This window comes from Bombina bombina, chromosome 4, assembly GCF_027579735.1.
Source record: "Bombina bombina isolate aBomBom1 chromosome 4, aBomBom1.pri, whole genome shotgun sequence".
Lineage (NCBI taxonomy): Eukaryota > Metazoa > Chordata > Amphibia > Anura > Bombinatoridae > Bombina > Bombina bombina.
In genome coordinates this window covers 755,806,423-755,830,712 of record NC_069502.1, presented here as the reverse complement: position 1 = coordinate 755,830,712, position 24,290 = coordinate 755,806,423, and the positions used below count along the sequence as shown (strand labels likewise).

The 24,290-nt window shown below is 38.5% G+C and overlaps 2 protein-coding genes across 2 annotated transcripts in view; both read left to right on the top strand.

Moving 5' to 3' along the window:
- The window catches only part of TFB2M (transcription factor B2, mitochondrial), a 43,803-nt gene extending 31,683 nt beyond the window's left edge, over positions 1 to 12,120 (top strand). The window contains exons 6-9 of the mRNA XM_053711044.1: positions 5,480 to 5,569; positions 6,595 to 6,657; positions 7,405 to 7,556; positions 11,390 to 12,120. Coding sequence (XP_053567019.1) covers positions 5,480 to 5,569; positions 6,595 to 6,657; positions 7,405 to 7,556; positions 11,390 to 11,570 — 486 coding nt within the window. The 3' untranslated portion in view covers positions 11,571 to 12,120. The remainder of the gene's footprint in view (positions 1 to 5,479; positions 5,570 to 6,594; positions 6,658 to 7,404; positions 7,557 to 11,389) is intronic.
- An 11,452-nt stretch (positions 12,121 to 23,572) lies between these two features.
- LOC128657819 (histone-lysine N-methyltransferase SMYD3) overlaps positions 23,573 to 24,290 on the top strand; it is a 336,343-nt gene continuing 335,625 nt past the window's right edge. The window contains exon 1 of the mRNA XM_053712236.1: positions 23,573 to 24,021. Coding sequence (XP_053568211.1) covers positions 23,858 to 24,021 — 164 coding nt within the window. The 5' untranslated portion in view covers positions 23,573 to 23,857. The remainder of the gene's footprint in view (positions 24,022 to 24,290) is intronic.

Genomic DNA, 24,290 nt, shown 5'->3' with positions numbered 1-24,290 from the left:
GAAGAGGTGTCTGAAAGGGGCAAATAGTGTTTAGTTTTCAGACTTAATCTGCTCAGTTCTTAAACGGCCTTTTTTATGTTCAGCACAGTAAAGTAAAGCGGCTACGTTTAATTCTTAAAGACACAGTGTGCATAATAAAATAATTTGTTATGTTGATAGCACTGTATTGTACTATTATTATTGTTCTTATTTTTCATTACTCTTCTCTCTCATATAGTAAGAGAGTCTGAGTGGTACATTTAAAGGGCCAGTATTATTAAAGAGCCACTCATAAAATTTATAAGGGTATTTCAAAATTTTCAGGTTATTTGTTTTTCATTTTCTGACCTGTTCTATAGAATGGACTTAGAAAATGTTGTCTGTGCAATGTGTTTGGATGCCAATGTGGAACCTCCTGTTCCTTTTTGTCCCTTATGTCAGTGGCGGATGCCTCTCAAGAGTCTAACAATGAGAGTCAGGGTATGCCACAGCTTTCTCCCCAAACGTCCCAGCCTTTATCGTCCGCCCAAGCAATGCCATGTACTTCGCCTCAAGTTTCTACTGCAGTTACATTAAGAGATATAGCCGCAGTTATGTCTTCTACTCTTTCTGAGGCGTTATCTGCCTTTCCTATTCTTCAAGGCAAACGTAAGAGGAAGGACAACTATGTAGTTAACAAAGTGTCTGACGCTCTGGTGGCTAACTCTGACGTACCCTCTCAGGAATCGGAGATAGAGGGTATGGAGGTTCTATCGGAAGGGGAAATTTCAGACTCAGGGAGTGCCTTACCTTTGACTGATTCAGCAGTTGTTTCTTTCCGGTTTAAACTAGAACACCTCCGCCTGTTACTCAGGGAGGTTTTAGTGACTTTGGACGACTGTGATTCCGCAGGAGCAGTCATTCCTGAGAAATTGAGTAAGTTAGACAGATACTTAGAGGTTCCTTCTTACTCTGAGGTTTTTCCGGTTCCCAAGCAAACTTCGGAGATTATTGCTAAGGAATGGGAGAGACCTGGTATTCATTTCTCTCCTTCTCCTATTTTAATTTTTTTTTCCCAATTGCGGATGCGGTCAAGGAGACTTGGCAATCGGTTCCTAAGGTGGAAGGAGCTATTTCCACCTTGGCCAAACAAACTACTATTCCTATGGAGGATAGTTGTGCTTTCAAGGACCCCATGGATAAGAAGTTGGAGGGTCTGCTGAAAAAGATCTATGTTCACCAGGGTTTACTATTACAACCTGCCGCGTGCATTGTTACAGTAACCAGTGCGGCAGCTTATTGGTTTGATGCTCTGGCAGAGTCGCTTAAAGGGACACTGTACACAAAAATTTTCTTTTGTGATTCAGATTGAGCATGAAATTTTAAGCAACTTTCTAATTTACTCCTATTATCAAATTTTCTTCATTCTCTTGGTATCTTTATTTGAAATGCAAGAATGTAAGTTTAGATGCCGGCCCATTTTTGGTGAACAACCTGGGCTGTCCTTGCTGATTGGTGGATAAATCCATCCACCAATAAAAAAGTGCTGTCCAGAGTACTGAAACCAAAAAAAAAGCTTAGATGCCTTCTTTTTCAAATAATGATAGCAAGAGAACGAAGAAAAATTGATAATAGGAGTAAATTAGAAAGTTGCTTAAAATTGCATGCTCTTTCTGAATTACAAAAGAAAAAATTTGGGTACAGTGTCCCTTTAAGACTGAGACTTCTTTGGAAGAAATCCAGGATCGGATTAAAGCTGTACAATTAGCAAATTCTTTCATAACAGACGCTTCCCAGCAAATTACTAAATTGACAGCTAAAAGTTCAGGTTTCTCTATTCTAGCCCATAGACCTTTATGGTTAAAACCTTGGTCTGCGGATGTATCATCCAAATCTAAGCTTTTGGCAATTCCCTATTAGGGAAAGACCTTGTTTGGACCTGGATTGAAGGAAATTAATGCTGACATAACGGGAGGAAAGGGTCATTTCCTTCGTCAAGACAAAAGAAATAAGCAGGGAGACAGAGTAATTTTCGTTCCTTTCGAAATTTCAAGGTTAATTCCTTTGCTTCCTCCTCTAAACAGGAAGGAAACTATTCGCAAACCAAGTCAACTTGGAAACCAAACCTTTCTTGGGTCAAGGGTAAACAATCCAAGAAGCCCGCCAGTGATTCCAAGTCAACATGATGGGTTTGCCCCCGACCCGGGACTGGATCTGGTAGGGGGCAGACTTTCCTTTTTCATTCAGGCTTGGGAACGAAATTTTCAGGATCCCTGGGCTATAGAAATAGTGTCTCAGGGATACAAACTGGAGTTCAGAAATTATTCCCCTCGGAAGATTTCTTCTTTCAAGATTATCTGCAGACCAGATAAAAAGAGAGGCGTTCTTACATTGTGTAAGAGACCTCTCTTCCATGGGGGTAATTTGTCCCATTCCCATACAGGATCTGGGACTGGGTTTTTATTCAAATCTGTTTATAGTTCCCAAAAAGGAGGGAACCTTCAGACCTATCTTAGACCTCAAGAGTCTAAACAAGTTTCTCAGAGTTCCATGGTTCAAGATGGAAACTATTCGTACCATTCTTTCATTGATCCAGGAGGGTCAATTTATGACGACAGTGGATCTAAAGGATGCATATCTTCATGTTCCGATCCACAGAGATCATCACAAGTTCCTGAGGTTTGTCTTTCTGGACAAACACTTTCAGTTTGTGGCTCTTCCTTTCGGGCTGGCCACGGCACCCAGAATCTTCACAAAGGTTCTAGGGTCTCTGCTGGCGGTTCTCAGGCCGCAGGGCATTGCAGTGGCACCTTATCTGGACGATATTCTGATCTAGGCGTCATCTTATCAGCAAACAAGGTCCCATACGGACATTGTGTTATCCTGCCTGAGAACTCACGGGTGGAAGGTAAATTTAGAAAAGAGTTTGTTAATCCCCCAGACAAGGGTACCCTTCTTGGGAACTCTAATCGACTCAGTATCCATGAAAATTTTTCTGACAGAGGTCAGAAAGTCAAAGATTCTGAATGCATGTCGAGTCCTTCAGTCCACTCCTCGGCCGTCAGTGGCTCAGTGCATGGAGGTAATCGGATTGATGGTAGCGGCAATGGACATCATCCCGTTTGCTCAGGCAATGGAATGGAGATTATACAGATTTGTCTCCTCGAATAACCCTAGAACAAGAGACGAGGGACTCTCTTCAATGGTGGTTGTCTCTGGATCATCTGTCCCAGGGGACGTGCTTTCACAGACCATCATGGGTGACCGTGACAACGGTCAGCTGTCTGGGGCTCTTTAAAGGCCCAGGGAGTATGGACTTGGACAGAGTCTCTCCTTCCCATCAACATTCTAGAGCTGAGGGCGATCTTCAGTGCTTTTCGGGCTTGGCCTCAGTTGACTTCCGCTCAATTCATCAGATTCCAGTCGGACAACATAACGACAGTGGCTTACATCAATCATCAGGGAGGAACAAGGAGTTCCTTAGCGATGGTTGAAGTAGCCAAGATAATCAAGTGGGCAGAGGCCCATTCTTGTCATCTGTCAGCAATCCACATCCCAGGGGTGGAAAACTGGGAGGCGGATTTTCTGAGCAGGCAGACTTTTCATCCAGGAGAGTGGGAACTCCATCCGGAAGTATTTTCCAATCTGATTCTCAGGTGGGGTTAGCCGAAATTAGATCTCATGGCATCTTGGCAGAATGCCAAGCTCCCGAGATACGGCTCGAGGTCCAGGGACCCTCAGGCGGAACTGATAGATGCTCTGGTGGTTCCTTGGACCTCCAGTCTAGCATACCTATTTCCTCCGTTTGCACTTCTTCCTCAGGGTCATTGCTCGAATCAAGCAGGAGAAGTCTTTGGTGATCCCCATTGCTCCAGCTTGGCCTTGCAGGATTTGGTATGCCGACTTGGTGGACATGTCATCTCTGCCACCCTGGACACTTCCATTGAGGAAGGACCTTCTCATCCAGGGGCCCTTCCTTCACCCGAATCTGGTTTCTCTGAAGCTAACTGCTTGGAGATGGAACGCTTAATTCTTTCCAAACGAGGTTTCTCTGATTCGGTCATAAATACCTTAATTCAGGCACGTAAGCCTGTAACTAGAAAGATTTACCATAAGATATGGCGTAAATATCTTTATTGGTGTGAATCTAAGCGCTACTCATGGAGTAGAGTTAGGATTCCTAGGATTTTGTCTTTTCTCCAAGAAGGATTGGAGAAAGGATTATTGGCGAGTTCCTTAAAGGGCCAAATTTCTGCCTTATCCATTTTGTTACACAAGCGTCTGACAGATGTCCCAGATGTTCAATTTTTTTGTCAGGCTTTGACTAGTATCAGACCTGTGTTTAAATCAATTGCTCCTCCATTGAGTTTGAATTTAGTTATTCAAGGGGTTCCGTTTGAACCTATGCATTCCATAGATATTAAGTTGTTATCGTGGAAAGTTTTATTTCTTGTTGCCATTTCTTCTGCTCGAAGAGTGTCTGAGCTTTCGGCATTGCAATATAATTCTCCTTACCCTTATTTTTCATTCGGATAAGGTGGTTTTACGTACTAAACTTGGTTTTGTTCCTAAGGTTGTTTCGGACAAGAACATTAATCAGAAGATTGTTGTTCCTTCTTTGTGTCCTAATCCTTCTCAGAAGGAGCGTCTTCTGCACAATTTGGACATAGTACGTGCTTTGAAATTTTATTTACAAGCAACTAAGGATTTTCGGCAATCATCATCTCTATCATTTTTTCTGGGAAATGTAAGGGTCAGAAAGCTACGGCTACCTCTCTTTCTTTGTGGCTGAAGACTATTATCCGCTTGGCATATGAGACTGCTGGACAGCAGCCCCCTGAAAGAGTTACGGCTCATTCCACTAGGGCTGTTGCTTCCTCATGGGCATTCAAAAATGATGCTTCAGTTGAGCAGATTTGTAAAGCTGCAACTTGGTCTTCTCTTTTACAAATTTGATACCTTTTGCTTTGGCCTACCTTTTGCTTTGGCGGAGGCTGTTTTTGGGAGAAAGGTTCTTCAAGCAGTGGTGCCTTCCGTTTAGGTTCCCTGTCTTGTCCCTCCCTTTTCATCCGTGTACTCTAGCTTTGGTATTGTATCCCACAAGTTGAATGAAATCCGTGGACTCATCGTGTCTTTAAAAAGAAAAGAAAATTTATGCTTACCTGATAAATTTGTTTCTTTTTAGACACGATGAGTCCACAGCCCACCCTGTTCTGAGACAGGTTATTAATTTTTGTAAACTTCAGACACCTATGCACCTTGGCTTTTCCTTTCTCTTCCTAACTTCGGTCAAATGACTGGAGTAGGAGGGAAGGGAGGAGCTATATAACAGCTCTTCTGTGGTGCTCTTTGCCGCCTCCTGCTGACCAGGAGGCGTAATACCACAAGTAAGGATGAAATCCGTGGACTCATTGTGTCTAAAAAGAAACAAATTTATCAGGTAAGCATACATTTTCTTATTTATTCACTTTTACTATTTAGTAAAAAATATATTCATAAATAAGCACTTTTTGTTTTTAAGAAATTGATTTCTGAACCTGGAGACATGCGAAATTACATGGCACTTAGCGTATTATATCAAGCATCTTGTGATATAGAGCTTCTTCACATGGTAAGCATCCCTTCCTCTTGTTATATACCACATTTATCGTGTTATAGGCTTTTATCCAGTCAGTAGTGTGTCCAATACAAGTTAATTGGTGCCCCTTTTTTATTCCATATAATATGTCTTCATAATTATGTAGGATAAACCCGGTATGCCAAAAAGGTAGGATTTACCATCGCTAATGATCTACTAACGTTTCAAAACCACTAGGCTTTACCAGTATTAAAGGGTGACTTTCATTCATGAGTTTAAAAAAAACTGTAAAATTCACATTTAGTTTGCCGCGGCTTCATGGCTAACCTAAGAATCTGTGGCACAGCTCAATTTATTCAATGAATTGACGTTTCTACCTCTTAGCCAATAGCCGTGCTAGCCATATTGCACCTCATTGGAAAGTTGTTCAAAATTGTATGTTCTGTCTAATTATGACTTTACTATCCCTTTAAGTTAAATTAAATCTTTTTTAAATAAAAGTTGGGGATCAAGGATCTCAGGTCAGATGTGAGTATGTAGCTTACAGAGACTGCAGGGTCAGAGGTCTGATGTGGCTGGGGCTTGTTCTGATTGGTTGTTTTTTTCACACTTATGCATATTACAAGAATTCTCAAATTCCCTTTTTATTACTTAACTATCCTGCACCCCACTGTGAGTTTAATCTCTTTTGCTGGTTGTGTTTACTTAGGCTATTCAATAGAATATACTTCAGTATAAAAAATTTCAGTATAGGTTAAAACCACAAGCTAAATCGGTTATTTTAAAGGCCAAAATAAGGGTAAAGGAGCTACTTGTAAACAATTTAATACGCTCCAGCAGGTAAAAGGGATCATTGGGAACAATTTAAATGGGAGAAAAATGTTGGGTGAACTGTCCCTTTTAACCTTTCATTATTAAGATAAGGGAGATCATCCTTTTCATTTATTTCTATGGTCAAAATTACCTATTGAGGTTTTCTAAGCTGTACTTTGTGTTTTAAAATATGTACACATTTTATACTATTAGCAATAAATATCAAAATATCTTTATTTGAATAGGAGCCTTGGTCATCTTTTATGATCCCTTCACGTTTTCGAGGAATGTCAATACCAAAAAGCGCGGTGAGTGATCTTTGTTAAAATCTTTGTTTTGGTTTTTATTAAGTATTAAGGGGATAGTAAATCATTTAAAAAAAGGATCCCCCTTATTACACTTATCGTAGATCAGCACAAGTCAAAGTTATTAAAGGCAGCGTTTTGCTTACCTTTCTGATTCCATTGACTGCCCATCCGATTCTGCATTTTTTTTCTTACTTGGTTACTAGGCATTATGGTCTGTCAGAAGCTGTAATACCCACCCCTTGATCATTCACAGTGCTTGCTCCTGTATTCCGGTCTGGCAGCTTCTTTACTGCAACAAAGTGGGAGAGCGCACTGTGATTGGTCTATGGCACCTGTAACAAACGGCTTGTAATGGGCCATAAAGACCAATGACTAAGTAAGAAAAAAACAAGGTAAGAAACCCAACTGCAGTTAAAAATCCTTATAGCTGATTATTTGACTTTGGTGGTGCAGAGCAGATCTGTAGTGCATGGGGATTTATTTTTTGAAGTTTTCTTTTAATGGTTTTATGTTTGTGACCAAAGTAGTTCACATAGCTTAGTGTGAAAGTAAGATGGTCATAATTATTCCAGTTTGACGTTTTATTGCATTAATTAGTTTAGTTAAAACATATATGCATCAAAATCCATGATCTATTTTTTTTTAGCTATAATGTTGCCCCATAATGAAGTTGCTTTCTCTGTTTAGTTCATCATTCAACTAGACTAATTTATATTCTTTTTTTTTTTTTTTTTTTTTTTATTGCAGTACATCCCCAACGACCATTTGTGTTTAGTACAAATAACCCCTCAAAGGAACTTATTCAACCAGAACTTTACCAGTAGAAATGCAACTTCTTTTATCTGCATGATAAGACAGTGTCTAGCCAAACGCAAGGCAATATTGGCTGACAGACTGAAGTAAGTGTTTTTGACTAAGCAAAACTATATAAGAAATGTTAATAGTTTTATTTTTTATCAATCGACAAACTGCAAAGTGAGTGGACAGAACTAAACACAGCTCGTCTGTGGATTTAAGCAACCTCATTTGCCTCTGTCTCTTCATGTAATCCCCAGACAGGTTTGATAATGTTAAGGTCAGGGGCCAGGGCTGTTGGAGCCATACCATCACTTCCAAGAGTCTTTTTTTTTTTTTTTTTTTTTTTTCTTCTTCTTCTTTACGCTGAAGATAGTAATATCTTTGGCTGTATTTGTGGGGTCATCCTCATGCAGCAGAATAACTTTGGGACCAATCGGATCCCTCCCTAATGGTATTGCATGATGGATAAGTATCTGCCTGTACTTATATTCTGACCAAATCCTCAACTCCTTTTGCAGAAATGCAGCCCCTAACTTGCAGGAAACCCTCCACCATGCTTCACTTTTTCTCCAACATTGGTGTGTCCGGTCCACGGCTTCATCCTTACTTGTGGGATATTCTCTTCCCCTACAGGAAATGGCAAAGCGAGCACACAGCAAGAGCTGTCCATATAGTCCCCCCTCTGGCTCCGCCCCCCAGTCATTCTCTTTGCCGCTCTGAACAAGTAGCATCTCCACGGGGATGGTAAAGAGTATGTGGTGTTAGTTGTAGTTTTTTATTCTTCTATCAAGAGTTTGTTATTTTAAAATAGTGCCGGTTTGTACTATTTACTCTAAAACAGAAAAAGATGAAGAGTTCTGTTTAAAGAGGAGTATGATTTTAGCAGCAGTAACTAAAATCAATTGCTGTTCCCACGCAGGACTGTTGAGCCCAGAGAACTTCAGTTGGGGGGAACAGTTTGCAGACTTTTCTGCTCAAGGTATGACTAGTCCATTTTCTAACAAGACATAGTAATGCTAGAAGACTGTCATTTTCCCTTTTTGGGATCGGTAAGCCATTTTCTTAGACTCATAACAGAATGAGGGCTTATTAATGGGCTATATACTGGTTGACACTATTGTGGGCTAAATTGATTGATTTATACAATATTTATATCATATTTATATGGCATTTAGAGTGTTTTTGTGTAGTTAAAAACGCTTTTGGGAACGTTTTATTTCACCTGGCATTTGGTTAGACTACTATTCCAGTCAGAAAGGCCCCTTCACTCTAGTATGCAGAGGAAGGAGGCCCCATTTTCGCGCCTCTGTTGCGCAGTTTAATTCCAAGGCAGTGCATGCAGCTTCATGTGAGGGGTCCTGTGGCTCAAAAAACGGACTCAGGAAGGTTCATTTCAATGGTGAATAACTCTCAGGGAAGGTAAAAAGCCGCAGCAAGGCTGTGGCAGTGATTGTAATGTGTTTAGATGGTTGATTTGAACAAATAGCTCCGGTTTGCTCATTTTAAGGGTTAAAGTCTTGAAACTTTGTGTGCAATACTTTCAAGGCATTAGGACACTGGGGTGCAAATTTTGTAAAAATCGGATATTGCCTTCAAGAACGAGGCTTTTGCCAAATTTTACAAATTCGTTATTTGTGCTTCTTCGAGGCTGTTTTTGGGAGAAAGGTTTTGCAAGCCGTGGTGCCTTCCGTTTAGGTAACCTGATTTGCTCCCTCCCTTCATCCGTGTCCTAAAGCTTTGGTATTGGTTCCCACAAGTAAGGATGAAGCCGTGGACCAGACACACCAATGTTGGAGAAAACAGAATTTATGTTTACCTGATAAATTTCTTTCTCCAACGGTGTGTCCGGTCCACGGCCCGCCCTGGTTTTTAATCAGGTTTGAAAAATGTCTTTCTTTATACACTACAGTCACCACGGCACCCTATGGTTTCTCCTTTTTCTCCTAACCGTCGGTCGAATGACTGGGGGGCAGAGCCAGAGGGGGGACTATATGGACAGCTCTTGCTGTGTGCTCTCTTTGCCATTTCCTGTAGGGGAAGAGAATATCCCACAAGTAAGGATGAAGCCGTGAACCGGGCACACCGTTGGAAAAAGAAATTTATCAGGTAAACATAAATTCTGTTTTCTTGCAGACACTCCTCCTTGTACCATTTTCCAACCCTTCGGCAAACTGCCTTCTGCTTCAGCCAAATATTTCAAATTTTGACTTCTCAGTCCAGAACTCCTACTGCCATTTTTCTGCACCAAAGTATCCTGTGTTTTCATGCATAGCTGAATCTCTTGCCCTTGTTTCCCTGTTGAAGGTATGGCATTTTGGCTACAAGTCTTCATGAAGACCATTTCTGACTGGATAGCAAATGGGTGTACCAGAGTCCCGTTATTTAATAATTGTGTTCTTGACTATATGCCTACAAAATACCTGACTTTGAAAAAGTTTATCTAGAAAAATGTATACTGTTTTGAAGGCAAAGGAGGTCACATCATATATTCATTTGATTTAGCTTTTTCTTCTGTTCATTTTCTTTGCATTTTAATTGATAAAAAATAAACTTAAAATTTTCGATTTTGAAAGCGTTTGTTCACACCTGACTAAAACATTTGCACAGTACTGTGTATGTTTAGGTGAACACTCAAACAGAATGGTTTGGTTTGATATGTTGATAATGTTGTTTAAAAAAAAAAATCTGTTTATAATAGCACCACCTAGTGGTTAAACGGAATATAACGCACTTAATGCATTAACCTGTAAAATAATTCTTCCTGTGTGTATTTTTCTCATTATTTTATTCTGTTTCTTTCTTTTCCTTTGTTGACCCATTGAAAAAAAATCAAAGAATAGTTATGTTGATAATATATATTCAGACCACACACAAACACATATAATTTCCTACTTTGTCCCTTAAAGCCTAATGTCATAGTAAATGAGTGCCCTGGTTCTTACTGGCCATCAAGATCTGTTGGATATATTATATTCCTGTTGTAAAGTTTATTAAATGACAGCTGAAAAAATTACCATAGACTTTAAAGGGACAGTCAACACCAGAATTTTTGTTGTTTAAAAAGATAGATAATCCCTTTATTACCCATTCCCCAGTTTTGCATATCCAACACAGTTATAATAATACACGTTTTACCTCTATAATTATCTTGTATCTAAGCCTCTGCTGACTGCCCCCTTATTTCAGTTCTTTTGACAGACATGCAGTTTAGCCAATCAGTGCTCACTCCTAGATCACTTTACGTGCATGAGCTCAGTTATCTATATGAAACGTGAACTAATGCCCTCTAGTGGTCAAAATGTATTCAGATTAGAGGCAGTGTTCAAGGTCTAAGAAATTAGCATATGAACCTCCTAGGTTTAGCTTTCAACTAAGAATACCAAGAGAACAAAGCAAAATTGGTGATAAAAGTAAATTGGGAAGTTGTTTAAAATTGCATGCCCTATTTAAATCATGAAAGTTTTTTTTGGACTTGACTGTCCCTTTAATGGGGCATAACAGTCAAATTGAAACGTTTGCGGTTTGTCGAGCTTGTAATTTTAAGCAACTTCAGTTAAACTTACTTTGATCTCTTGGTATCCTTTAGCATACCTAGGTAGGCTTAGGAGTAGCATTGCACTACTGGGAGCTGTTTGGTTACTATACAGATGCTTCTTGTCATTGGCTCTACTACAGATGTATTCAGATAGGTCCCAGTAGTGCATTGCTGCTCTGAAGCAGATTTTAATCCCTGCAAAGAGGTTATGTGGAAGCAGTGCAATAATTTAAGTGCAGTTTTTTATGTCCCTTTTAATTATGCATTTTTAGAAAGTAAAGTCTTAAAAATATCGTCAACTGTAATTGCATAAAGTGTATTTTTTTTTATTAATAGATTTTATTGCATGACAGTTGTATCTTATGGCACTCAAAATTGATTTAAATTTTCTTTGTTTAGTTCTTGGGATCCAGGCAACGGACACAAACTGTTAAGCCAGTTGCAGCTTCCTGATGACATATTAGCGGGAAATATATATCCACAGCAATATAAAAGTATATTTGAAGCAATGCAACACTCTGAAGATTTCAGCAGTTTGCTTTATAATGAGATATATGATCACGATCGGTGTGGTTTTTGAGATCAGATTTCAGCGCTACAAAGACTGTGTAAAGAAGAGTATTTGGAAATGAATTTCAATATTTCAGATGAATGTTACTGAAAAGGGATACTTACACAAGTTAATTTCATTCCACCACTTAAAGGGACATGAAACCCACATTTTTTCTTTCATGATTTAGAAAGAGAATGCAATTTTAAACATCTTTCTAATTTACTTCTATTATCTAATTTGTTTTATTGATATTCTTTGCTGAAAAGCATATCTAGATATGCTCAGGAGCTGCTGATTGGTTGCTGCACATAGAAGCCTCATGTGATTGGCTCACCCATATGCATTGCTTTGTCTTCAAATAAGGATATCTAAAAATGAAGCAAAATAAATAATAGAAGTAAATTGTAATGTTGTTTTAAATTTGTATGTTCTATCTGAATCATGAAAGAAAGATTTTGGGTTTAGTGGCCCTTTAAATTAACTTAATGGATTGTTTACTTATTGAAAAGGACAGAGGATAATCATATTAAGCATCTGTATATATGTTTACAACAATAAAAAATAATGCTGCACTGTATTTTGAATAATGAATTATATAACCTTTTCCACTATTTATTTATTAGTATGAGATGTTTATTAAATCATATGTATAGAAAACAATTTAAACTTGCTGTGATTCAATGCAGTTTTGAAATCACTTGGTAAGAATTTACCTGCAGAATGGAATTGATGCACAAAGGAGTGTCTACTGTTTAACCCCTTAAGGACCAGGCCATTTTTCAGTTTCTTTACCTTAAGGACCAGGGCTATTTTTACATTTCTGCAGTGTTTGTGTTTAGCCTTAATTTTCCTCTTACTCTTTTACTGTAGCCACACACATTCTATACCGTTTTTCTCGCTATTAAATGGACTTTCTAAAGATACCATTATTTTCATCATATTTTATAATTTACCATAATTTGTTTTATAAAATGAGGGAAAAAATGGAAAAAACACACTTTTTCTAACTTTGACCCACAAAATCTGTTACACGTCTACAACCACCAAAAAACACCCATGCTATAAATAGTTTCTAAATTTTGTCCTGAGTTTAGAAATACCCAATCCTTACATGTCCTTTGCTTTTTTAGCAAGTTATAGGGCAATAAATACAAGTAGCACTTTGCTATTTCCAAACAATATTTTTTCAAAATTAGCTACATTGGAACACTGATATCTGTCAGGAATCCCTGAATATCTCTTGACAGGTATATATTTTTTTTTAGTAGACAACCCAAAGTATTGATCTAGGCCCATTTTGGTATATTTCATGCCACCATTTCACCGCCAAATGAGATCAAATAAAAAAAAAAAAAGTGTTCACTTTTTCACAAACTGTTTCACAAACTTTAGGTTTCTCACTGAAATTATTTACAAACAACTTGTGCAATTATGGCACAAATGGTTATAAATGATTCTCTTGGATCCCCTTTGTTCATAAATAGCAGACATTATATGGCTGTGGCATTACTTTTTGGTAAATAGGCCGCTAAATTCTGCCGCGCACCACACTTGTATTATCCCAGCAGTGACAGGGTAGTGTAGAGATCAGCCTCCCACCTGACACATCCCACCCCATGATCCCTCCCAAACATCTCTCTTCCCTCCCCCACAATTGTCCGCCATCTTAAGTACCGGCAGTCTGCCAGTACTAAAATAAAAAGCGTTTTTTTTTGTTTTTTTTTAAATATCTGTTTAGCTGTGATGGACCCCCCCCTTAGCCCCCAAACTCTCTGACCCCCCCCCCCCAACAGATCTATAACCCTCGCCTACTACCTATTTGCTGCCATCTTGGGTACTGGCACCTATTTGCCTCCCAATTTTTTTTTTTTTATTTATGTAATTTTAATTTTTCTGTAGTGTAGCTGCCCCCCCTTAATACCCCCTCCCTCTCCCCCTCCCAGATCCTTTAGATAATTATTTTGCTCCCCTCCCTCTCCATCTCTCTTGGAAAAAAGGTATTGCAGTGATGCCTCAATATCGAGGCATCACGGCAATACCTTGAAAGCGGCTGGCTTCCAGCCGCTTTAAACCCTAATGTCGTACAGGGTATGTCCGCTGGTCTTTAAAGACCAGTTTGTGTGTGACGTACCCTGTACGACATGCATCGTTAAGGGGTTAAAGGGACGGTAAACTCAATTAAATTTTCATGATTTGGATAGAACATGCAATTTTAAACAATTTAGTATTATCATTTTCTGGTATCCTTTGTTAAATAATATACCTAGATAGACTCAGGAGCTGGAATGCAGTACTGGGATCTAGCTGCTGTTTGTTGGCTGCACATATATCTTGTCACTGGTTTACCAGATGTGTTCAGCTAGCTCCCTGTAGAGCAATACTGCTCTTGAACGGAAGGATACCAAGAGAACAAAGTAAATGTGATAACATACATCAATTGGAAAATGTGTTCAAAATTGCATGCAACAGTAATTTTGACATTACTGACCCTTTAATGCTAAAAAGAGGAAAACTAATGTATTTAAAGAAGAAAATCAACCTATAAAGAGATTATTTTGTCAAGAAAAGGCACAGGAAAGTCCAACAGAATTGAAAATCTTCAGTTCTATTAAATTACTTATAGAGGACATTAGAATTAAAAAGCCAAATTTTAAACTTTTATGATTCAGATATAGAATGCAATTTAAGGGGGAAAAAATCCAATTTATTTGTTATTAACTTTACTTCATTCTCTTGGAATCCTTTCTTGAAACAGTCCATGACCACATACTGATGTAGGGCAGGCTCATGAAGTGTGCACGTGGTTTGAGCATTGTATGTAGTAGCTGTTTGTAACAGTGTTGCATATAAAATTCTCAATGGCAAGACACTTTCCAAGTCAATAAGAAAAGCATTTTGGGGAAAAAAAAGTGCTGCAATAGTGTTGTAAAGGAAAGTACACAATCATCTTTATCCTAACCCAACAATTTTAAGATTTTTTTTTTTTTCCATTTACTTTCATTAGTTATTGTCTGCACCGGATAAGAACTTACTCCATTTAAATTGACAACTGAGCTCTTTGGGAAGTATTATACACAATTTGTTGGCAGAGTATACTTTATTTGATAGAGAAGGGAGTTATGATTACTCTAACAAATGTTACATAATAAACTTTACCACCAAACTCGTTGTTCATACGTACATCAGGAGAGAACAATACAGGGTAAATATAACTCTGTGTGAACGTTTCACCATCTATGATGTGTTAAGACATAAATTCTCACTTAAAGGGACAGTACTTAAATTGTCATATAACTGCATGTGATACACTACTATAAAGAAGAATATGCACAGATACTGATACAAAAATCCAGTATAAAACAGTTTAAAAACTTAGAAGATCCCAGTTTAGCTCTGTTGAAAACCTTAGCTGGAACACCCACTGAAAGTGGTTGTATAGCAAAAAGAGTAGACACTTCCCCCTTCCTCTGCATATGAAAAGACCCTTTACACAAACAGGAGCAAGCTGGAGTAGGTAGACAACAGTCTACTTCTAAAACTTTAAAGCTTGTTTAAGAGTCTGAAAATCAGTGCAATTTTTTTTAGAAATAAACAAAACTAAGTTTTTAAGAAAAAAAAAACTATGGGTTATATAAATGGATCATCTACAAAACTTTTATGCAAAGAAAATGTTAGTGTATAATGTCCCTTTAAATCAGAGCCTATAGAAAGCAAAAGATCTAAGCCTTATTGTTAGTCTGTTTACACAGTGATATCTAAATACATATAGGTCAAGATTTATTGTGAGGCAAATGCCCCGATAGGTTGCAGACTTGCTCATTTTAACCCACAGCTAATTTTTATGAAGCAGCGGTTGGTTGTAATATTGCACAAGTGTTCCCTCGTGCACTGATAAATATGGGGAACAATTGCGCCCCACAATTTGCAAGAAGATGTGGACAGGTTCACAACGTGAATCCTGCCCAATCGCAAATTAAATCTTGCCTATAGTGGTGGCAAAACAGCATCAATAGAAGCAACACACAAAGTGTATAAACTCCAATAATGCAACTGAATCCCTAATGTTACATCCTATGAGTAGCTCGAAAACCAGTGTTGTGAAAGTGACATACATATTTCAGTGGCCTATGCAATGTTTGCTACCTACAGCCTAACAAGGGAACATTTTGGCATAGGAAGGAAAAAAAAAAAATATAATAATAGTTAAAGATGGTGCAAACATTTTCCCTGAAGTTAAAAATTGGCTACAGAAAAGACATGTTTTAAGTATCAGCCTACATAATGGAAAATACAGCACCAAACTTACAAGCTGGAGAGTCTCTGTGTATGTTGAAAAAGCCCTATATACAGGGTGAAACGCGTAGAAAGCCGACGGAGTGACTTGAGTGAAAGATAATATATATATACCCCCAGAGGATCCGTATCTGCCAGATATTAATTTCCCAAAGACAACTTTGCGTACGGTAAGTACTTAAGTGCAAAGGCGTGAGGGAACTGACAGATAGTGGTTAGGGAGGTTGAACCTTATAAGTGAATCAATACTTGCGCAAGTATAGAAGATTAGAAAGGATACGTGAGGAACAACGCTGACGCAATCAAAAACGTCAGATCAGGAAAAACCACTACCTCTTTGCGGTCAAATATCAGTGTCCACGGGAAGGAGACTTAACCACAGAAAGTAAGAAAAAGCAAATAAGATTTGTAAAGAGAAGGTCCGGTAAGAGATTCATGAAACGTACTTTGGGATCGATAACATAAATTTAAGAACTTGGGATAAGAATCTTTCATTGGGACACAGAAGGTCTGTACACTGCTAAGACTCTATCCAAAATAACATCACGCTACAAAGTATCAAATATACCATAAGAATAAGGTTAAAGAACTTACCAAAAAAAGAACGATTTACATTTAGAGGAGACCATTATATGTAATTTTTACACCATAGCAATAGTAAAGGCCTTTTTGGCGGATCGATGGTTTTCGAAAATGCCTTATTGAATTACATTTTAGAAATAGTTTTATATTGAATTTTTAAATTATTGGTTACGTAACTTTTGATGTCATTTTTATGATCTGTTGGGAATTGATATCACCCAACGACCAAACAGTGCACTTACTTTTTAACATATTTTTTAACATTGTTTACTATTTTTGAGTTGCAACTCTATATTGTTAGACTGTCTTGTATTAGAATAAATCATTTTTTACCTTTAATATTTTGTGAGATTATATCTTTAACATAAGTCTGCAACAAAATATCTAAGTAATAAGAGATAAAAAGTCAATGTTAACCTCGAAGGGAGTTTTTTTGCCTCAAGATAAAGACTAAAGGCAAATCTAGAGCTTCTAATCGGTTTCGTTCCTTTCTACAAAATAGAGAACAGAAAATCACTCCTTCCCCTAAAGACTCTGGCTCCAATTGGAAGCGCCTTCCTCGAGTTGGAATAAATCTGAGCCTTACAAGAAACCAAAGCTAGCCCCCAAGACTGCATAAAGGTGCAGCCCTCGATCCAGTTCTACTGGTGGGGGGCAGATTCAAATTATTTCAAGACGTTTGGGCAGGTTCCATTCAGAATCATTGGATTCAGACTATTGTCTCCCAGGGGTATCCTATAGGTTTCAGAATAAGACCTCCTATGAGAAGATTTTTTTCTCTCACGTTCCAACAAATCCTGTGAAAGCTCAAGTTTTTCTGAAATGTGTTTAAAATCTAGAGCTTTCAGGAGTGATTGTACAAGTTCCAATTCTGGAACAGGGTCTGGGTTTTTATTCAAATCTATTCATTGTCCCGAACAAGGAAAATTCTTTCAGACCAGTTCTGGATCTGAAGTTTTTGAATCATTTTGTAAGAGTCCCAACTTTCAAGATGGTGACTATAAGGACTATTCTGCCTTTTGTTCAGCAAGGTCATTACATGTCCTCAATAGACTTACAGGGTGCGTATCTTCATATTCCGATTCATCCAGACTACTATCAGTTTCTGAGATTCTCTTTTCTAGACGAGCATTACCAGTTTGTTGCTCTTCCATTTGGCCTAGCAACAGCTCCAAGAATCTTTTCGAATGTTCTCGGTGCCTTTCTATCTGTAATCAGAGAGCAGGGTATTGCGGTGTTTCCTTATTTGGACGATATCTTAGTACTGGCTCCATCTTTTCATTTAGCAGAATCTCACACAAATCAACTTGTGGTGTTTCTTCGAAGACATGGTTGGAGGATCAATTTACCAAAGAGTTCCTTGATTCCTCAGACAAGGGTCACCTTTTTAGGTTTCCAGATAGATTCAGTGTCCATGACTTTGTCTTTAACAGACAAGAGACAAATGAAATTGGTTTCTGTCTGTCGAAACCTTCAGTCTCGATTATTCCCTTCAGTGGCTATGTGCATGGAAGTTTTAGGTCTCATGACTGCAGCATTAGACGCGACCCCTTTGCTCGTTTTCATATGAGACCTCTGCAGCTCTGCATGCTGAATCAATCGTGCAGGGATTATACTCGGATATCATAGTTGATATACTTAAATCCCAACATTCAACTCTCTCTGTCCTGGTGGTTAGTCCATCATCAGATTATTCAAGGGGCCTCTTTTGTTCGTCCTGCCTGGACTGTGATTTCAACAGATGCAGATTACTCATTAGCATGGCATTACTCATTAGCATAACTTTGCATACATAATTATGTAGAATAAGTCAAAAACTAAAGTTGCTAAAACTGATTTAAAATTATCGTTTGTTTATAAAAAAAGATTTCATCCCACTCAAAACAAGTTTCATAATGATAGGTGCTTTCATTTCTATATTTATTAATTTCTAAATTGACCTGACATTTTAAATTATCAGATAAAACACAGGCCGGCAACCCTATACTTGTGATGTTTTTCTTTTAATATTGAAGACTACAGCCCAAAATACTGGTTTTCTATAGTTCAAATGTTTACATATTTTATCAAACATCAGTATTAAATCTAGATAGGGTGAATCTGACCTTATGTAATTTTTCTTTTCAATGGGACATTATATCACTTATATGGAACTGCAGAAGTTTAAATATAATAAAAATGTTTTTGGTTGAAGACTGTTAAATTTTAAGTAAAACGAACATCAAATGTATGATTTATTAAATTAGGGAGTGTGTGCACTCTACAATTAATATAAATATAAAGACCAGGTGCCTGCAGTCATAAAGCAGTATATACACAATATATTAAATAAGAAAAGACATAGCCATTAATGTCTATGGCTATGCAAAAGAATGACAAGGCGGCACTCAAAGGTCAAAGAAAATAAGTGGTTTATTTTGCTTAAATCCCTGTTTAAAGGGACATTGATTCACCCCAAAACATATACGTGCAATTAAAATGATAAGCATAATGGTTGTACTATATCATCTCTCCTAAGTTTGTGATAAAACGTGTCAAAAGCTATGTTACCATGTGTTTAGTGGGAGCTAGATTGCCAATTCCAGAAACACATTTCCCCGTTTTCTATTTGCGCAGTGATAAGAATTGAAATGTATGTGCGCAGATTGTGTTTTAAAATGTTCATGATATGGTTGCTGTATTATGATGTTCTGTGAAAATGTTAATTAATGTCAGAACAGTATATAAAGGCTGTGTCAGCCACTATCAAGCATCCGATGAAGCCCTGAGGTCAGCCCACAAAGGGGAGGAGCGAAACGCATCATGCCTGACGTTTCATGAGAGCGGCAACTTTTGAAGTAGAGGAATAACTTACCTGGCAGCGGTTAATGGAGTGTCCGTGTTCAAGGTGAATTTGTTTTACCAGCGCAGACAACAGCAGCCTTGGTGCCTTCAAGCTTCTTTCTTGCAATCGAAAAGGTGCAGTGATAAAGAGGAGCCCTTTGTGCCGTGGATATACCGGAATCCGGTGCTGTTTAAACTCAGCTTGTCTTGGAACGGATATGGTGGAAATACATCCAGCAGGCTAAAGGAACATACCGCGAGTTGTGGTGAGGCTGCTTAATGTTATCAGCTGGTTTACACAGGAACACTGGAACTTTCTTGTGGCAATCTATCCATTATTAAGGAGCGTGTTATATACACTAAGTGCTCCGATTCTGGGACAATTGTTTCTCATTATCTAATGGAAATATTGTTGCAATATTAAACACATAGTTTCAATAATTTTAAGGAAGCGTGTTGTTACACATATGTGCTTTCTGGATATGTGTAGTAACTATGTGTTAGATTTATCATAGATACCAGGCCTGGTAATGTTTCATTTCTCATTTTAATTGCACGTATATATTTTGGGGTGAATCAATGTCCCTTTAAACAGGGATTTAAGCAAAATAAACTACTTATTTTCTTTGACCTTTGAGTGCCGCCTTGTCATTCTTTTGCATAGCCATAGACATTAATGGCTATGTCTTTTCTTATTTAATATATTGTATATCAAATGTATGATTGTGTATAACGGAGTTCCCTTACTGGTATGGATAACTACCACTGATAACGTTGGATTATTCAGAACAGGGGCATTGCCTTTAATGCCATTATTAACAAATATGCAAATCATTTACAATTGACCCCCTTTCCAAAGTAGCAATAAATCATCTGTGAATATTGCTTATATTACAATATTATTTCTATTCTACCATTAATATACTGGCATACTGTATAAGGAAGCATATTTATCTCCCACTGCTGCCCTGCAACTTTTTGTTGAATATATTTATTTAGGTAAATACATATATTTTTTCATTACCTGTTCTGTTATTATTGTTAATAATAACCTTGAGAATTAATGATATATATATATATATATATATATACACATACATACATATGTGGTATAACGTTACTGCTAATATTTGTAATTATTTTGTATATACAGAGAGTTGTGAGGTTTCTTTGGTCATTTAAAAATAAAAATGGTGTTTCGTAGGGGACTTCCGGGCAGCGGCTATCTTAGGTCACAATATTGAGAGCTGCTCCGGCTCATAAGAGAATTTCTTTATATCCTACTCCTGTTGGATCCAAATAGTGACCAGACTTAAAGATTCTAAGTTGTGAGAGGGTCCTGTGTCAATTGAGTTGTGTGCTACGCTATTTGAGTATACCGGAGACTACTTTGGGGCCTCGGCACCTTCCACTTACCCCACAGCAGGTGTCTTTAGATGCTTGCTGTAATGCAGTTTTAGGTAGTAACTGCAGGATTCTATATAATGAACAGTGTTGCTCTATCTGTATAAACTGGGAACAGTTTTTAACTTTGTGGTCCACTATATACCTGCCTAATCGTTTGCTAGTATCTGTTATCATGGAGGAGCTGGGCACTATTTTCCAAACCCTTATGGAGGATTTTCAGCGCAAACTATGCACCAGGCTAGATGGCCTTACAGAGCTATGCCGTAACGTGGCGGCAATAAGTGTTGTGTCAGTGCCTGTTAATGTCAGAATCGCTGTTGCATCTATCTCACAGTATGATGCTGACACAAGTATGGAACAGACTCCTTTATTGGGGTTAGAGCGTCTGCAAGTTAGTACTGAGCTGAAAGAAAAGCCAGGAGGTGCCTGTGAATCAGTGGGCTTGCTGGAGGGAGATTTATCTATACCCGTGCTACATACAGGAGGAGACCGAGGGTCCTTTGCTGATCAATGCCTGCCAGACAGCACTTTCAACAGTTGCTCTTTAAAGGGTCACCCGGACATGAGTATCTCGTTACATGTGGTCGTGCGGGGGAGAGCGGCTGGCTCCCGTGCGTGCAACCCTGTTGTCTCTATAACTGACCTAGGGGACCTGATAACAACTGCTGAGAAACGGCGACTTGTGATTTTCAAGGATTCAGGGCCCCATACAGCAGTGTGAGTTATGGTGCACGAGACTAGCCTGGATGTGTTTGTAGTGTCCTTCTACATCAGCGTTCTGGCATTGGATAAGTGTGGAGACAATTGCAATCTGGTTTGGCCGAGTTAGAAAGCCCATATCCTATGCTTTAACCTGGTAGAGTCACTGCTTTAAATGATGACCTATTAGTCTGATGGTGAATACTATACTTTAAAAATGATGTGTTTACTGTGTTGTGTACCCTTTCTGACAATTCCTAGTATACAGCTGTGTGAGTACAGTATGACCTATACTGTAACTACCATTGTATCTACCTTGAGTATTATTTCGAAGTGTTTATGTCCAGGGCTGTCCATCTGGCAGTATTATTGTCAGTCTGTTCTGTGGTCTAAGGGAAGGGGCACATCCTCTATTAGATATGTTAGGATATGAAGCAGAGGCTATATTCAGAAGACCTGGAGTGTGCATTCAATTTTAACATATGATTACAAGTCGTTCTCAGTCCTAATATGCTGTTATAGTAATATGTTATTTATCATATATACTAGTTGGACAAGTTTATACATGAAGGTACATCACGATTATGTGCATGTTTGTTTAGGTTGATATTTATTGCACTGATATATTATATTTTTTATAGCAATTAGAAAAATGCAGAATGATTGTTGTATAACAATTACAAATAGCTATAAGTTCATACTCTCAATTCCAATAGATCTATACAAGTTTTTATATGTTTAGAAGTGTGCTAATTATTACAGCATTATGTACAATAGTTTTAGCATGTTTTCCATAGGTCCAAAAGTGGCCCATAGAACCTCACTAATATCCTAGAGGGCCCCTGAAGCTATAACCCCCTACATTTACCCCTTATTTATTTTCAACACCCGTGGTCCAAAAGTCGCCACTAATTTTCAGTTGGGGTATGCTTCATCCTTATTTTTGCATATTTTAGGGGCTTTTGTGATAAAACGTATAAAACATACTATCAATTTAAAAATGAGGTTTGTTATGAGACCCAAAAGTTGTCTCCTTTACTGCAGTTGACCTCCAACAGTGTGGATATTTCCTACTGAGGCCCAAAAGTGACCTTGAGTGTTATTAGGGAGGCATAATGATAATTAGGCATACTAGTTGTATACCGTGTCCTTGTATCTCCTGTCTGGAATATGTAATTTGTATTGAAAATATGTGGTACTATGATGTATTCATCTCATCTGTATTCAGTCTTATTATTATGTATTGTATGTATGCCTTGTAACAATCCTCGAATAAAAATCATTAAAAAATAAAAAAATGGTGTTTCTGGTCATTTTTTGTTGCACATTCCCCACCTCCTAGAACTCCAACAACAAATGCCTTGAGATATTACTTGACAGAAGAGACTGTACTCTTACTCTTTTTAATGCGATCTTTTAGGGTTGCCCAAGATCGTGGTGCAGGACTCTTATACAGATAAATATCTTCCTTACCACTATTTATTTTATGTTTTTTAACTATCCTGGGCTCTTTGTTCACTAAATTTCTATGCAGCCGATACACACTGTTGCAATATGAGCAACTTCAGATTATTGCTGCAATAAGCTTTAGCTTGTAATTTATAACGCACTGGTGGCATCACTGGGTGAGAGGGGCGCCCACCCAGGGCCCTACAATGTCAGGGGTGAGAGTATAAGAATGTGCAATGTACATCCTATATTTAGTTTATGAAGACGTTTTATGGTATCAGGATGTGTAAATATACAAGGGTCGATTTATCATCCTCTTCGGCAGGCTTTTGCCTGCCTACGACTGCAGGTTCTCACAAGAGAACCAAAACGCCGTATTTAACAAGCAGCCATCAGACCGTTGCTTCCCTACCCTTTCGCCACCTCTTAGTTAGTGAATTTAACTATCCCCAGTCTTGTCCGACAGGGGAGATTGACAGCTCCTGCCCGCGCGGTTGGCTGTGCACGGGCAGGGATTGCACGAGAGCGCAAAATAGCACTCGCGTGCCATGCTGAATTCCGCCAGAGGCGAGCTGCAGCCGCCGCAGCAGCTTGATAAATCGACCTCATAGTGTTATTCTTTATATAGGTAACAATATTTGGACAGGGTCGGCAATACATGGTGTAGGGTATACAGTGGTAGAGGAATAACGGTTTTGGGCTGAGGTCACCTAAAAAATTGTCTCGCCAAGGGCCCCGCAAATTCTAAGGGTGGCCTTGCTGTACCCCGTAATTCTTATTCTATGATTGCAAAAATAATTTAGACTGCTGGAACAAGCATATATGACATAACATACTACGTGTCATAATGAAGCCGATTAAAGGACAGTTCGACATAATTTTACATAAAAAATGTATCATCTAAGGCTACCGATGCAATTCCTACTCTGTATTCCTAACCCCGCCCACTCGAGTTTCTGGGCCTTTCAGCGCCGCCTGTCTCGCTTCAGCCATCAGCGCGCGATAGTTACTCCGGTCTTCCGCCTATCCCTGCAGATACGCGTCACGTCCTCAACAAAAAAATGGCGCAAAATTACGAAAAGTTTAGCAGCCCAGGGAAGGGAAATGGATTGCGAGCAACAAAGGACCTCAGCCTGGGATTACTGTTAGGCAGCGAGATGCCTTATGTGTACACTCTATGCCGCGAAAAGAGCAAAGTGAATGCGTGTGATCACTGCTTGCGCAGGTACTTGTGATGGGAAATGTAGGGGGTGGGCATATATGAAAGATTATCCAATCAGAGAAAGGTTTGATTGACTCATGACCAATGAAGTAAAAAGAAGGATGGCAAATACAACGTGCAGACCAGTCAGAATAGGGATGTTAAAATATACAGAACAACCATACTAGTATATAGACTTGTAAATAATGGAGCATTGACTTTTTTTTTCCATTTAGATTTTATTTTATTATTTAGCTGAATCACTTTTGTCGCATGCTGGTTAAAGTGAGTGT